Source organism: Pipistrellus kuhlii, unplaced genomic scaffold (assembly GCF_014108245.1).
Source record: "Pipistrellus kuhlii isolate mPipKuh1 unplaced genomic scaffold, mPipKuh1.p scaffold_m20_p_19, whole genome shotgun sequence".
Lineage (NCBI taxonomy): Eukaryota > Metazoa > Chordata > Mammalia > Chiroptera > Vespertilionidae > Pipistrellus > Pipistrellus kuhlii.
In genome coordinates, this window is record NW_023425504.1 from 49026 (window position 1) to 65147 (window position 16122).

General features: G+C 38.9%; 1 protein-coding gene across 1 annotated transcript in view; it reads right to left on the bottom strand.

Moving 5' to 3' along the window:
- Positions 1-3204: 3204 nt before the first annotated feature.
- AFF2 (AF4/FMR2 family member 2) overlaps positions 3205-16122 on the bottom strand; it is a gene marked incomplete at its 5' end in the record, with an annotated part of 359224 nt that continues 346306 nt past the window's right edge. The window contains 3 exons of the mRNA XM_036443509.2: positions 3205-5908; positions 8359-8549; positions 16021-16073. Coding sequence (XP_036299402.2) covers positions 5787-5908; positions 8359-8549; positions 16021-16073 — 366 coding nt within the window. The remainder of the gene's footprint in view (positions 5909-8358; positions 8550-16020; positions 16074-16122) is intronic.

Here is a 16122-nt window from a genome sequence, read left to right on the forward strand (position 1 = left end):
TGTATATGTGTGTCCAAATTCTCTTTGACTGGCTGCATTCAGTGTTGAGTTAGAGCTGGCAGGCTCAATCTCCCAATTTTGTGAGCATCTCTCCCCAACTCTGTGTTCAATGACATCATAATAGCAGCTTGAAATAATCTGTGGTGGTGGTATTTATACCACAGAAATTGGCAAATGCTACAAATCAAGTTATCTTCTCAGAGAGCTTATTATTAAACATTTTACCAATATACCATTGGTTGCATGCCAGGCTGACCAAAGGAAAAGCTAGCTCTTGATCTGGACAACATAGCACCAATACAGTCTCTTTGGGAGTTCCTCCAATTTGGCCTCTTTCCCAGGGGCTCCTCTTCCACTAATTTCATAAGGATTGCAGAGCCACAGAAGGGCATGAGCATTTGGGATGTATTTGGCTACTCATAGTCACCCCGCTGGGCTCTACTCCCAGAGGTGTTTCTATTGGGTAGCCACATGTGTGATGCATGCCCAAACCAAGTAAGTTAAGTATTTGCAATTCTTATTAAGCTCTGAATATGGCAGGTGTATTCCTGCTACAGAGGCTGGAGAACAATGAGGCCCTCTAGGAATAAGCTACCCCCAGCTAAAAACGTCCACTGGGACATTCTTTTAAATATATATAATTCATTTCAAAGAGGAAGAGAGAGATAGAAACATCAATGATGAGAGAGAATCATTCACCAGCTGACTCCTGCATGCCCCTCACTGGGGAGAGAGCCCAAAACTGAGGCATGTGCCCTGACTGAGAACCAAACTGTGACCTCCTGATTCATAGGTCAACACTCAACTACTGAGTCACAGTGGCCAGACCACTGGGTCATTGTTCAGGAGGTTTCTCCAGCTGGTTTGTAGGCTTTTGCTGCTGCTGCTACAAATACTGGGAGGGAATAGGTTTGCCACTGCAGCATCTTGCCAGAGGCCTGGTATCAGAGAAGCTTCTTTTGCTTCCCTCTTCCTTCCTCAAAGTTTGGTATAAATCAAAGAACAAAAAAAATTGAGGTCACTGGCAAAAGAGTTTGAAATTTTGAATAAAGTTTATTAAACATCATTAGTCTACACTGCACAGTTAATGAAACAGCAAAGCTCCACTCTCTTAGAAGAGTGATGATTGATCATGGATCAGAAAAGAAGTTCAGTGACCCCTAACCCAATGTGAGCCTGATGGATGATTCATTAACATCTCATGTCAGAAGCAGAAAGGGGCAAGAAGTGCAGCCTGGCCTAAAGGGCTTCCCTACCCTCCACCCCCATCTCCAGCCCCTTCTGTACTCCCCACAATGCAATTTTCTTGGAGTCACTAGACTACAGAGGAAAATGTGATTTTCTTGGTAAAGAGGGCTTCTAGATTTGTGAGGAGAATGGAAAGGAAATTAATACTTTTTCTTTTCCAGAAAATATCAGATGGTAGAAATAATGTCTGAGATAGCCTACTCAATTAGCCTCCTGCTAGGGTAAATGCTGATTATCAACACACATATACCACTTCTATTGTTGGAGTTTGCTAACACTGAAGAGAAAATGAATCAGATTTTAATTATGAGAACAAGGCTGTGCGAGTGGAAATGAGAAACAACAACAAGACCAAAGAACAGAAGGGGGGAAAGAAGGAGAAGGAAGAAGAGGAGGAGGAGGAAGAGAATAGGGGGAGGAAGAGAAAAATAAGGAGAAGAAGGAGGAGGAGGAAGAGAAGAAGAAAGAAGAAGAAGAAGAAGAAGAAGAAGAAGAAGAAGAAGAAGAAGAAGAAGAAGAAGAAGAAGAAGAAGAAGGAGAAGAAGAAGAAGAAGAAGAAGAAGAAGAAGAAGAAGAAGAAGAAGAAGAAGAAGAAGAAGAAGAAGAAGGAGAAAGGAGGAGGAGGAGGAGGAGGAGGAGGAGAAGAAGGAGAAGAAGGAGAAGAAGGAGAAGAAGGAGAAGAAGAAGAAGAGGAGGAACATAATTTAGTATACCAGCTGCATAACATAGTAATGACAACTGGTTCAATATTTTTCCCCACAGAACTGAATTTAGGAGCAGCGAATCAACCCATTAATTTTATATTGTGTAGCTATACAATTTTGCCACACATTTTCTTAATGGATATAGTGAAGCTTCTCTAAGCAAGCAGTTCATTACGTTACTGAGTAGTCCTACCCAGTGATCCACTTTGATCCTCCTACCTCCCAAATCATGCGGGTGAATTTTATCATGTTTGTTGAGAAGTATGTGAGGGTTTTACCTTCACAGCTAAATTAATTTTGCCTTCAAAAATGCTTTCCAACTTTACACTCCAACTTTCACCTCCGGGATGCAAATTCAAATGAAACAAAATCTGAATTAGAAACCTTTGGGAAAGATACAATAGAACAGATATCTTTCCAATTTAGACACAATCCAATGCATTTAATGATGTAATGTCCAAATGAAAACCCATCCATTTGAAAATTCAACAAAACACATTTTAGAAAATGGTTTCCAATTTAGAAAATTGATTATTGACTGAAGATTTGAATCTTTTTATGTCATTATATGGAAAAAAGGCATCCCAGCCTCAAGTCTTTTAACAGCTAATAACAGCTAATCTGCTTTCCCAATTATATCATCCAAATATAAAAGGACCAATATTTTTCCAATGAGATTATTAAATAATTAACAGACTAAAGGCTGGCTAACAACAAGCTTATGGCTAAATTCTACCCTGAGGACCACACTAGTAAACCCTTTTCAAAGTAATCCTACCTACCAAACTTAGACAGCAATATGCCAAAACCACTAACAAACCCAAACTCAATTAAATATACAAAGCCAAGTCAACATCATAACACAAACCTGTCAAATTCTCTGTGGTTGGAGTTTGGATAACTAATGAAGCCATAGTGGTGACATTACCTGGGTCACTATGCAAGGCTGAGATCATTCTGTGTACTTGCTTAGGTGGAGCTACTCATTGTTCTGTTCATTATCCTACCTCCATGTGCTTACTGAGATGTATCTCACAAAGTCTCCATCAAGGTCTCAAGGCAGGATCTCTCACTGCCAGCCACATGTCTTGCATCCCTCCCACAAACTGGTACACTGAAGAGATTTACTTGACAAACTATCTCAATCCCTCAAATAGCTGCACATCTAGGACACACATCACCATTTATAATGTGATGAATGAGTGCAGAGAAAACAGCAATAATCCTTAATCCTGAAATGGAAAGATATCTCATCTCCATGCCTAATTGGTTTCTAAGTTGCTTTACAAATGGGTATATGAAATAATCTCCTGGTGATCCTGAGCTCAACTGTCAGATTTGATCATTGTGCTGCTGACTTGGCACATGCTACCTTCAGCCACCAGAGATGACATCAGGGAGCAGGATTCTCTGCTACCTCCCTGTGGTATGTAAAGTAGACATAGCAACTTATTGAAACTAGAGCTACAAGTTTCACTTACATGAGACAATATGCTTGCTTACCTGGGAAATTGCCCCTTGCATTCTAATATCTAGTTTCTGGTGGTTTAATTTCTAGTAGAATCTGTTCCTAAATCCATGATCGTCTCAGAATGTGATGTGGGTTGAACTTGTAAGGCAAGCCAATGGGCTTCATTCATAGGGTGAGGCAAAAGTAAGGTTAAAGTCATGAGTACATAAAATTTAGAGTTTATTCTTGTATCATTATTTATTAATTATTGTATTATTTTCCATATGAACAACTGTAAACCTAATTTTGCCCCACTCTGTATAATAATAGTCATACCCTCTAGCCATTAAATGCAGATAACTTGGATCAATGCAAAGCCATCAGCCTAATTTGTATATATGACACTCACCTTGGGTGATTGGAGTCTTTCATATTATTATTTTCCTAATTTAAGAAACTCAGAAAAGATTCTCTGATGTTTCATTTATCTCTGTGTGTCTGCATGTGGTAGTATTGTTGCTGAGACTGTGAACATAAAGCTCAACCACACTGGGAGCATAAAAAGTGCTGAGTTCAGCTACTGGGACATTCCCAGCAGTCATTTTAACAATGTGGCCTCAGCCATTGGAGTAAATTGTTACAACCTTATTATACAACAAAGGACCTTAAACTCAATGATGACCAGAGAAGAGCTTAGGTCTGGTTCTGTTGCAACTGTGGTGATATCTAACCTTGACAATAAGAGTGCAGAGTGATCCTTTGCTGTTCTAATCACAAACTTGCATGAGTTGGTTTAAAAGTCGTATAAGTTTTCATATTTCATGTGGGTATATCTATTACTTAACTTGTCATTAACAGTGAACAGAATTCAATAACTCAGCAAATTAATGGCTACGAGGAATTATATACCAACAGGTAATTATACAGAACTAATGCATAGATAGCAACTTGCACATGTGGGGAATTCTTCTGGTGAGCTGAAATACCAAAGATGATATTTACATTGTAATGTTTAGGGCCATAAAATGGATGTACAGGGTTATAAGGGGTGGAGATAATTGTAACTGATCTAGAAATGTTCCAATTGGGTAAACTGTTCCTAATCTTCTAATCTTCAGGATTTTTTTTTTAAATCCTAGATTAAAACATTGCCTCAAGACTATTTTTTGTTTTGTTTTGTTTTGTTTTGTGAAAAGGTGAGTTCTACTACTTAGAAAATGTGGACCTATCTTTGGAATTTAAATGGAAATGGTTCATATTCATAGAGACTTTAATAAAATCAGTGATTATATTTCAGTTAAAATCTAATGAGCTTCCCAAAAAGGAAAAAAAAGAAATAGAATAGAAAAAAGAAAAAGAAGAAAAGATATCCTATATGTAGAGATTGGGATAGTAATTGGCAAAGTCCATATTTTAAAGCCACTAGAAAGCAAAATGTATATTATTATTTCTAGGTAGTGACAACTTGACATTTGCTTCTAGAGATTTGAGCACAATGCAATAAAAAAAAAAAAATCCTGACAATTTTGGACCTACCTACTAGCATTTTGGCTACTAGGGAGTGCACGAAACTAACCCCCAAAAGAAGAGCTTTACACAAAGAGAATTCAAGGTGAATATTTACATTTCAAATCATGGAGTTCAAAAAGATTTATGCTAGCTGATGCTTTAAAGTTGTCCAAACAAATGTTGCCACTGCTGATTATTAAAAATTTTAAATTAGGGAATCAGGGAGTGAGATGCTAACAAAAATTGTCTTCTGGTGTTTGACACAATATTGTTTTAAGAGTGACATTGCTATGATAATTTATTTTCTTAATGATTGATTTCGTGATATTGCTACATTTAAGTAGTGGATTTTGACAATGAAAACTCTCACCTGAAGATCAAGTTTATAGGAACCACAAACGTTTAACAATGGATTTTAAAATACATTATTTTCTGGACATAAGAATATATTGTAGTTTAGAAAATGCCTATTGCCAAAAACTTGAATACTTGCTAATCCTTTGTGTTTAAATTTATATATGTATATATGATTTCATTTCTCAGGGACCTCTTATTATAGCAAGTATTTTTCATCCCTTGTTTTGGGTTGTGTGGATTGTGTAATTTCATCCAGCACAAAAGGATGGTAGGATCTACTAAATGCATACAAAATACTAAAAAAAACAAAAACAAAAAAAGACTAAGTAATAAAACATACACTGTTCTCAAGTTGTAGTGTCCACTTACAATAATTTCTGTTTTTCACAGAATTCAAGAAAAGCACAAAAACAAACATAAAGAGAACTTTCCAAATGAGTGGAGTTCCACCAGTAATCATTAATACTCTGGTAGAGGTAGAGTGATGGATGGTAATTCTGGAGATTGGGGAGCACCCACTACAACAAATGGGCATCAATGCGTAGCCAACACAGTCCCTGGCGAACGTAGCGGACAAGATTGGTCATGCTGCTGTGCTGGGTCAGAGGCCCCATCAATGTATCCAGATCTCCAAAGAATTCTGAAAAGCAGAGCAGATCTTGGTTTAAATGAAATCATGAAAATATACACCAGATTGCTTAAACTGACTTCATGCAACAACACAACCATGTGGAGATAGGAAAATTTATTCATTGTTCATTCATTCATCAAAAATTTATAGAGTACCTACTAGGGGACTAAAGCCCCATATGTATATGAAGTACTATTATTTTGAATTTTAGTTAGATCCAAAATCTCTGCAACATAAATAATGTTTGTGTTATTGTGGTTAATAAAACACAAATTCATTTAAATCTTCTAATTTGTAGTAATATTTTCTCAGACAGCAATTATAAAAGTACATTACAATCCTGTGGAGTTTTGTGAAACACACACATACACACACACACACACACACACGTCACAATATGTATATATTATATATAAATGTATTTGCCTATATACTGAATGGCCAGATTATTATGATCTCTGAACACATAATAATCTGGCCACTCAGTGTATATCCTATATAATAAAAGGCTAATAGGTAAATTAAAGGCAGGGGCTCACGAAGGTCTCCGAGGACCCCATTATTAATATTTATCTCTAGATTGGCAGTCTAGCCTATCAGTTAAGTGTTCAGACTCTGGAATTGAACAGTAGATTCAATTCATGATCCCAACATTAAGAACTGTGATATCATGGGTAAGTCTTTTAATCTCAGAGACTCAGTTTCTTCGTCTATGACATGGGGATAAAGCAAATAGTGTAGTTACAAGCTTTAGAAATTGCTACACAAACATATATAACCAATATTTGTAAATAGTACCAGAAGTCAATGTATATAGCTGAATTGAGGGTTAAAGTCACAAATTATGAAATATACTTTGATAGCTACAGAATCATTGAATTATATAGATATATAATAATATAGAGTAAGGAAAGATAATATTTGTAGGATTTCTAACTTGCATCTGATATTTATGCTAGTTGTTTCACACATATTATTTCATTCAACCCATCTCTATTATCTTTCTGGGTATTATTATCATCATCATAATTATCATCATCATCTTATTATGATTTCCTTTATGATTTCCTTTATAGAAATGGAAGCTGGGAAGTAGCTCACAGATTTAAATAACTTGCCTGAGGTCCCCCAGCCCCAGGCATGCATAAATGATCAGGCTTCAAAATCTGCAACCTTCCTACTCTACTAGAACTGTTTCTGCACATATTCAGCAATAGCAATAAAGATGCAGCATGGAGGAGGGCTGAGAAGGATGAACCTCGTTTCATAATCAGACACTGGAGAGTACAGCTCCAGAGATTAGAGCAGCAGCTTTTCAGACAGAAGAAATGTAGACCAGAACCCTGGGGCCAGAGTAGAAAGAAAAGGAGAGCTACCTGGGCTTTGAGGAATCTGGGGCTTGGGAGAAAAAATTGGGCTAGGAAGTCCAGTAAATCCTTTGGAGTCAAACTCAAGAGAACTTCCATCTGAATCTAGGTGGCCTGCAACCTCAACCTGAATACAGGAAAATCCTATCACTCACTGCACTGTTGGAGACCTAGTAGCACCCAAGTACACTCCATGAAGCTTTCACCATATCATACACTGTCAGCCGCCATTGGACCATGCAGAATGCAAATTCATGCCTCCCTATTCCTGACCAGACAGTTCTACTGCTCCAAATTGCTAGTCATCTCTTTGCAGTCTGATTCCAAAAAGCCCATAGCTGTCCCCATCTTGACTGGTGTTGGGATGTCTATGGTTCCTGAGCCAAAATCAGCAAAGTCAAATGAATGGCCAGGGCATAAGTGCTGTTTATTTATATTTTCCATGTTTACTAATATAGTGAGGCTTCATTATGAACCTATATGACAGCTAGAGTCATAGATGGCAGCATGAGTCATCAATGTTCACTTACCCTCTGGTAAAGCATGATATTCCTTGCATTTGTTTTGTAGGAAACCTCATGTGTTACATGAACAGAACTTTTAGCTATACGCGTGTTAAAAATACTAGCTGAGCCTTGGCCCTTGCTTATAAATTCAAGCTACGTTATCATGTACTCACTTGAGCTACCAGTTATAATGAAGGTAGAAGGCCTTAGTTCAATCTCACCCCCCCCCCCCCATCTCCCAGAAAGATTAAAGTTGACAACAGAAGCCAACAGGATCATAATGAACTTGAGAATCATTCTCTTTTTGCCCAATCTCTGTGTTTATCCTTACACTGAGTGAAAATCTGAAATAGTCACTTGCTAACACATCACAGTTCAGGTTAGTTTAAGCTTTAAAAGATACTTAAATCTCAGACTTTTTCACTTTCTAAAAATAAAATAAAATAAAATTGGTCACTCACTCTTCTCTATCTAAGCCCTGAAAATCAGAGACATAAAGATAAGGCCACCAGGAAAATTCAAGCCCTTCAAAGCATAGTTGATTTCACCATGGTTTATGAACAATGGGTAGAGCAGATGAGCATACCTTTATTCTCTCTTGTCAGTTTGTCGGCCATGTCCCAGTGTTCATAGCCCCGTAACACATTGCTAGTGATGTTGACATGGCTGGCAGCCATATGGTGAATGCGCTGGGGAATGGTGACTGGGCCATTGTTATAATTCCCCGTTGCATCGATGGGAGAGGCATTGTTGAGACACATTGGAGATGAATTGTTCCTGGGGAAGGGGAAGAGACAGATTTTTGTTAGTCTAGTTGAGAATAGTGACAATGGGGTCTTGACCTCCCTCATCACACAGGGACCTTCTCAGAACCATTTGCCATAGTGAGGTTTAGCATGGTGAACGTATATGAAGCCCAAGTACAGTGGAGCTTGTTCCCACATTCCACTGACTCTTGTCAAATGACATCTTATATTTTTTGCCAACACAGTAAGTTTCTCCAGATGCTCCAATATAGAGAAAGCTTATTATCTCCCCATTCCTTCCTCATCTGAGAAACCCACACAAGGCTATAGTGCCAGGCTATCGCATGAGCCCTTCTCCTTTTCTAATGTTAAATAGTGAAGTCACACTGCCTTTAACGTGCGTTGCTACATTAATTTTTAAATATAGAAAGAGCTGATAAATATTTCTCTGGCATTAATTCTACCCACAAGTGCATTTCTTAGTTTGAATATATATATAACTGGGGTTGTGATGTTTTATAGAAAGAAAAAAAAAAAGCTCAGAGCTATGATGATTTCTCTACCTGCTGCCACATGGCTATTGGCATTTAGAAAACAATATTGGTCTATTATCAAAGTGTTTTGTGGAGAACACAACAACTGGTTGCTACAAATGCAGTCACTACAAGGAGTAATTTTTTAAAGTCTGCCAAGGAGCAGTATTAGGGAAGCTGGAAAAAGTAAGATTCTGAAGATCTCTTTAGGATTCTTTAAGACTGCTACAAGGATGGCTGTTAATTGTGGCTTATTCACCTGTATGCTGGTTTATAAAGAGAAGTCTTTGGCATTCCTACTTTGGGCATTACAAATATTTGGAGATAATTTTATTAGTTATTTAATGTTAGCGACATGGAGTTACCTGCTGGCTGCATATTGCATAGGAGGGGCTGACATTAGGTTGCTCTGCTGCCGACTTCTTTGGAGATAGTCCCAAAGGTATGGGTGCCTTCCTGTGCCCATAAGAGAGGTCCATGTTCACCGCTGGGTTCCCTATACTCATTCACCCAGACTACGAAAGACTGCCCAGTGAAATGCAGCACATTTGAACATTTGAGTGGTTGAGTGAAACAAGTAGGGAAAAGCTGTAATTGAGACTCCCTAAGTCTGCCTATTTGAAAGGAACCTTCTCCTCATTCTTCCAAACACTGTCCTTTCCCCAAACCAAGGATCCCTGTCTCATTCCATCTCCCCTTTACCAGCCACTGCTGTTGGCAACTCTAGATTTTCAGAGTGGCTGTGTTACTCAGAGCTAACCCTGCTCATAGAACCAATGTGCACCCAAAGAGGCACATATTTAAAGGATCTGGGGGGAATGGCAATCACAAGGTACCAAAATGCCAAAGTACTGCTGACTCAATTTAGAAGCAATTCCAACTGTTATACTTGCCTCAAGATTCATGCAGGCTGTGCCTTTAGCCACATGAGAGCTTTGGTCCATTTCTGCAAACAGATTATATCTTCTGGTACGTTCTAGTATGAGGGAGAAAGTGGATCCTTACCTGTTCTGAACTTGTCTTATGTAAGAGTGTGAAGGTTTTTCTGCTCTGTTTATAATTTATGAGATGTTTTGATACTTTTTGATAGATTTATTCTCAACAGAGGGGTGTGGTGGAGAGAGGTCCAAGCTAAGGGACCTAGGCACAGAAGGGTCAGCTAATAACATACACAGAAAAGCAGAGAATTCTGGATTTCTTTGTCACGGCAGGTTACAAATGTTATTGTCAAGCCTTTTCCCCTAGTGTTGGCTATTAACTCTTAAATGTCAATTTAAGGCAAGAATGGAATATGTCCTCATTTGTAATTTCTAGAGAAAACTGCAAATCTGCCAGATGTCACAAATGTTGAAAGGGAACTGTATGTCCTTGGAAAGTACTGGAATCCCAGGAGACCTGAATCCTAACCCCATGAATTGCTGTATTCTCCTGAGTACATCGCTTTCCTTCGTAGGGCTTTTTGTCTACTGGAAGAAAAGGTTGGACTCAGTGATTTCAAATAATGTCCAGAAGTTACAAAGGGGGAACAAATCACCTCTGCTGACCTTGTAAAACTTGAAAAGGCCTTTTTAGTTTATAAATATGGAAGTGTCATTGAGGGGCATTCTTTGCCTTCCCCTTCTTATTTCCTTTTTTTGAAGTAATGAGTAGTGGAGTCGCGCAGAGCTAGGGCATTGGTTTGCTTTCAGTCATTACTGATCTCACATGAAGTTCCATGAGCTGACTTTCTCATGAGCATGTCTGTACATTGCATTGTAATAATGAAATGAAAAATGATAATGTTTCTAAGAAATCATGACTCTGGCAAAAAGATGGTTGATACAGCACTCATCTTGGTATGACTCCAATTCCAACTTGGCTCTCCCCACTGCTTGGCATTCCTCATCCTATTTACTTTCTGTGGGTCTGTTTGCAGATCTTGTCCTTTTTCTTCACACATCCATGGCATGTAAAAATGAACATGCCCAGACAAGCACATTCTCCTCACCTCTTCCACCACTAGTACCCTGGTCCAACCCACCATCCTCTCTGTTACACTTACCCCCTTGATGTTATTTGGACTCAGTAGGCATTTCCCCACTTAAGAGGTGGTTGCTGTTCCTCTGCTTGAATGCATTTCCCTCAGGTATCTGCAGGGCTCACTCTCCCATTGTTCTCCACTAACATACTTATTAAAAATTGTCCTACTGTTCCCTGCCCCATCCACAGAAGCCCTTATTATCCCATTCCTTATTTCTATTTTCTCACCGAAATTAATCATCATCTAGCATACTGCATATTTTTTTACTGTCTTTCCTCCAACAGGCTGTAACTTTTACAAGGGCAGGAATTTTTGTCTATTTCTGATTATCCTATGCTTTGTATAAAAATATCTGTATTTAATTAATACCAGTAGAGTAAATAAACAAATTATCTTCCAGCTATCCCTCTATTCCTTACTTAATATCCACTACTTACAAGGTGCCCTGAGGAGGGCAGAAGAATACATGTAGCACAAGGATAGAGAATATTTAAAGGGTATAGCAGGTGCTTCACGTGTAGTCAGCACACAATGTTTGGTGAATAAATGGCCCTTAATAATATAATAGAAGAGCAGAATCCATTAAGTTCTAGCAACCTATTGTAACAAATTAAGAGCTGTGGGAGTTTTAGGAGCAAAATTGCTTATGATTTCCAGCTAAAAAGGGTAATGATGACAACAAAAATGGAGGCAGCCACCATTTTATAAAGTTACTATGTAGCAAGCATGGTGCTCTAGGCTTTATTAATAGTATCTCCAAGTTTCAAGATAACTCTATAGGTGAGTTTCTGTCACCACTGTTTAACAGATGACAAAATGGCATAGAGAAGTGCATTTCCTTTCTGAGGATCACACAGAAAAATCAAAGGGCCAAAGTTTGAAAGCATGTCTGTTTTGAATGATGGTTGCCAATGGGGAGGGCATTTGGGAAACTGGGTGAAAAAAAGATGAAGGGATTAAGAAATACATATCAGAATTTACAAAATAGTCACCAGGAAATAAAGTACAATATAGGAAATATAGTCAATGATATTGTAATCACTATGTATGTTGCCAGGAGGTTACTGGAACTATTGGGGTAATACTTTGTAAAGTACATGGTTGTCTAATGGCAATGCTGGACACCTGAAAATAATATAAAATAATATAGAAAATAAACTGTAATTGAAAGATTTTTAGGAAACAGGTCTGTTTTTCTCAAAGTCTACCTTCCTTCCATTCTACCATGTCACTTAAAAGTCTTATTCTTCACTGTACAAAATATTTCACTTGATAAAGCTGTCCACCTCTACCCTCACCTGATGTCCATATTGGCTTATTTTCACTGCTCTCCCAGGTTCATAGGTATCTCACTCATGTTCACACAGGCACAGCCCTCCCATGTTTTGTTTAATGTGGATGTTTTCTCCAGTGAGCAACAGACTCCTCAGAATCCTTTTACTGGCCCATGTCTCAAGCAAGTAGACATCCATTCTCTTCTAACCCTTTCAATGCCACACCTATAGTCACCTGTCTACTGAAACAGCTCCTGTAAAGACCTCAAATGGCCTCTTTCTCTCACAATTCCATAACATTCCTACATCTCTTTCTTTTTATTCTCTCTATGTGACTTTTAAAATTGTTGCCCAGCTCTTTAAACTGTCCACAACATGACATCCATGACTCTGCATCAGGGTTTGGAAAATCTGGCCTATTATCTGTTTCTGCATGGCCTATGAGCTACAATGGTGTGAGAAGATGAACATTTGCAATCAATTTGATGAGAGGGGAACACTAACTTTAAATCTCAATTAGGTTAATATTTTTTTTCTTAAATTCCATTCTTATCCTTAGGGGACTCGTATTATAAAGGTTGTACTTAATTATTATATTTTGAATTTCACCATTAAATTTTTAAAGAAATTTATTTTTTCTTTTATATTCTTTCTATATAATAGTCCCAGTTTTCTGATTTAGCTGGCAAATCCCCAAATAGTACAATTTGGCTATTTACAGAAAACCTTTGTCAACTTCTCCTCTATACCAAGCTGATTTTTCTTCTTCTTCCAACTGATTTATTGGCCTTTCTTCCCCTATAGCCCTCAAGGTCAGAGGTGCTGCTTCTGGAAGGTGCTATGAGAGGTGCTGTGTGGGAGCAGCTATCCTCATTTACTAGGGAAACCAGTTTTTTCTTGCAGATAAGAAGCCCTCCTTAGCCAAAGAGGCCCAAGCTCTCTTTTTTCTTGGGCTTCCAAAGAAATTTGTTCATACCTGTCACGTCCTTTTACTGGACTCTGCACTTCTGGAGTGCAGAAATCACATTGAATTCAGCTGGATCCTCAGCCCCTCAAAAGGAAATGCACCTGAAGTGTTTGTTGAATAGACAGGATACAACCTTTGAATGAATATTTTGAGTTCCCTAATTCATTACCTCTATGGCCTACCAAAAGGAGCATGCTTTCTTCAGATAGAAGCTGCTTAAAAATGATTACAGGTTTTTAATAGACTTTACAAGCTTAGAATATTTTCCAGTTTTTTTCATTTCAGATTACATATATATATATATATATATATATATATATATATATATATATATATATATATTGGCCCAGTACATGAAAACTCATGCACTGGAGGGGGGGGGGTGTCCCTCAGCCTCGCCTGCCCCTTCTCACAGTCTGGTAGCCCTCAGGGGCAGAAGGCAACTCAGAGATCAGGGAAAGGTGATGCTCCATCTCACCTTTGCTGTTGCCACTGCCAGTAGCACAAGTCTTTGCTGGATCTGGTTACCTGAGCCTCAGGGAACCTTGAGCGGCTGGGCAGCTACCATCCTAGGCTTGCCTGCACCTCAGGCTGGCCCTGGGAAACTGGGAGGGTGAGGTGACAGGGGGACTCTGGAGGCAGGTGTGCAGAGTGACTGGGCCTGCCTGAGGCCCTGGGCAGGGCTGAGGGAACTGGGAGTCGCCATCTTATGGCTGTGGGTGCTGCCATCTTTGAGGGCAAGCAGTCAATTAGCATATTCTCTCCTTATTGGCTCTGGGTGCTGCCATCTTTGCCACAGCATGAGGGTCAATTAGCATATTCCCTCTTTATTAGATAGGATTTGCAGTGATCCTTAATGGTTGCTTACCCAAACTTGCCCTTGATTTACTCTGTGCTCAGAGAAAATACTGGGCCTTTAAATGCTATTTTTATTTTCTGAACTTGCAGAGAGAAGTGTTCTTTCATTTTTGTTTGTCAATATGAGAATAAGATCTAATTCAATAATTTAAATGGTACTGCCTTTAAATATAGTAATTGAGTTAATGCATAGTTTTTAATAGATCTGCTCCCACACTCTGAAAGTCTTTATGATCTTAGAGTTTAACATCCCACTGCTTTGGGAGTGTGCTTTGTATCCTATATAATAAAGAGGTAATATGCAAATTAACCCTCACACCCTCATAAGATGGCTGCCTATGACCAGGCCGGCAGGAGGTTAGTGAGGAATGACCAAATGACTGAACAGCAGGCTGTGTGGGGCATCTAGGCCAGCAGGGGGGGGGGGGGTATTTAGGGGCAACCAGGCCAGCAGGGGTTGCAGTTAGGGGTTACCGGGCCAGGAGAGAGGGGCAGTTGGGGTGATTAGGCTGGCAGGGGGGCAGTGAGGGGCAACTAGGCCAATGTGGGGAGCAGTTGGGGGCCACCAGGCCATTGGGAGAGCAGTTAGGGGTGATGAGGCTGCCACGTAGAGGCAGTGAGGAGCAATCAGGTTGGCAGTTAGGAGTGACCAGGCAGGCAGGCAGGTTAGTGATTAGGAGCCAGCAGTCCAGGATTGTGAGAGGGATGTCTGACTGTCAGTTTAAGCTCAATCCTCAGCAGTCGGACATCCCCCGATGAATTCTGGATTGGAGAGAGTGCAGGCTGGGCTGAGGGGACTCCCACCATGCACAAATTTTGTGCACTAGATCTCTAGTATATATATAAAGTGGCAGAGGAGACTATTTTACTCTCAAAGAAAGTGTTTTGGTCAGAGATGCAAGACTTTTGAATTGATGGAAATAAAAAAATAAGCACTTTATAAATGTTTGTGTCCACAGTCACCTATTTTCCCTTCTCACTACTAGCTTGGGGTGGTAAAGATGGTATCAACATCAAAGTATAATTTAATGCTCTAGCAAGTAAGTACAAACACATAGCCAATTTATGGCTGAGCCAAAATTAAGACTCAAAGTCTCTCTCTTGGAAGGCATAGCTCTTCAGATGGGCCAGGAAGTCATCAGCCCCAGCCTTTTTATTTTAGAGATAGAGAAAAACCCCATAGAAAAAAAGGGGTTCAATTAGCTTACCTTGGAATTTAAGAGCAGTATCAGGACCTGGTCAACGGATTTCCAGACATCTACCCTACTGCTGGAAGGCTGAGCTGCCCCAAGCACATAGAGCTCTAAATATGGCCACTAGAGTAGATGAGTTCACTGAGCCTTAAATCAACATTACAGTAGATGCATTTATATTTTAGGTCAGGGTATTTTAATAATAATATAAAAATCATAATGAAGGCTCAGATAATTGGCTGGTTAAGTGCCTTCACATTTTTAGCACTATAATTCATTTGATTTTATTAAACAGTACTTACCTTATATCAATAAATATTTCATCGGTTTTTCCTTACTGAGCGAATTATTGAAAAATCACTACATTAAAGTTAACTTTTACCCTGCCTCCCTGAAATGGCTTGGTGTTTGCCATCTCATTAACAGACATTTTTAAGGCCATAATATAGCTTAAAGATCAAATAGTTAAAGAAATTTCAAATCAGATCATGTTAACCTTTTCTGTTTTGGAATTAGCTAAAATTTGATTAGAATTTTGTGTGTACAAAAATTACTATATTCTCAAAATTTACCTTTCTTCTGAGTTGTCAATACAAAATATTTGGGGTCTATTATATCATTGATTTTCAGAAAAAGCAATTTTCATAAGATACTTACTTTCCATTGCCTACCCATGAAGATGGTATCTGAGTGACTTTTGAAGCATTTTGCTAAAAGAGAGAAAGAGAGGGAAATAAGGACATCTATTTGTGTTTTATT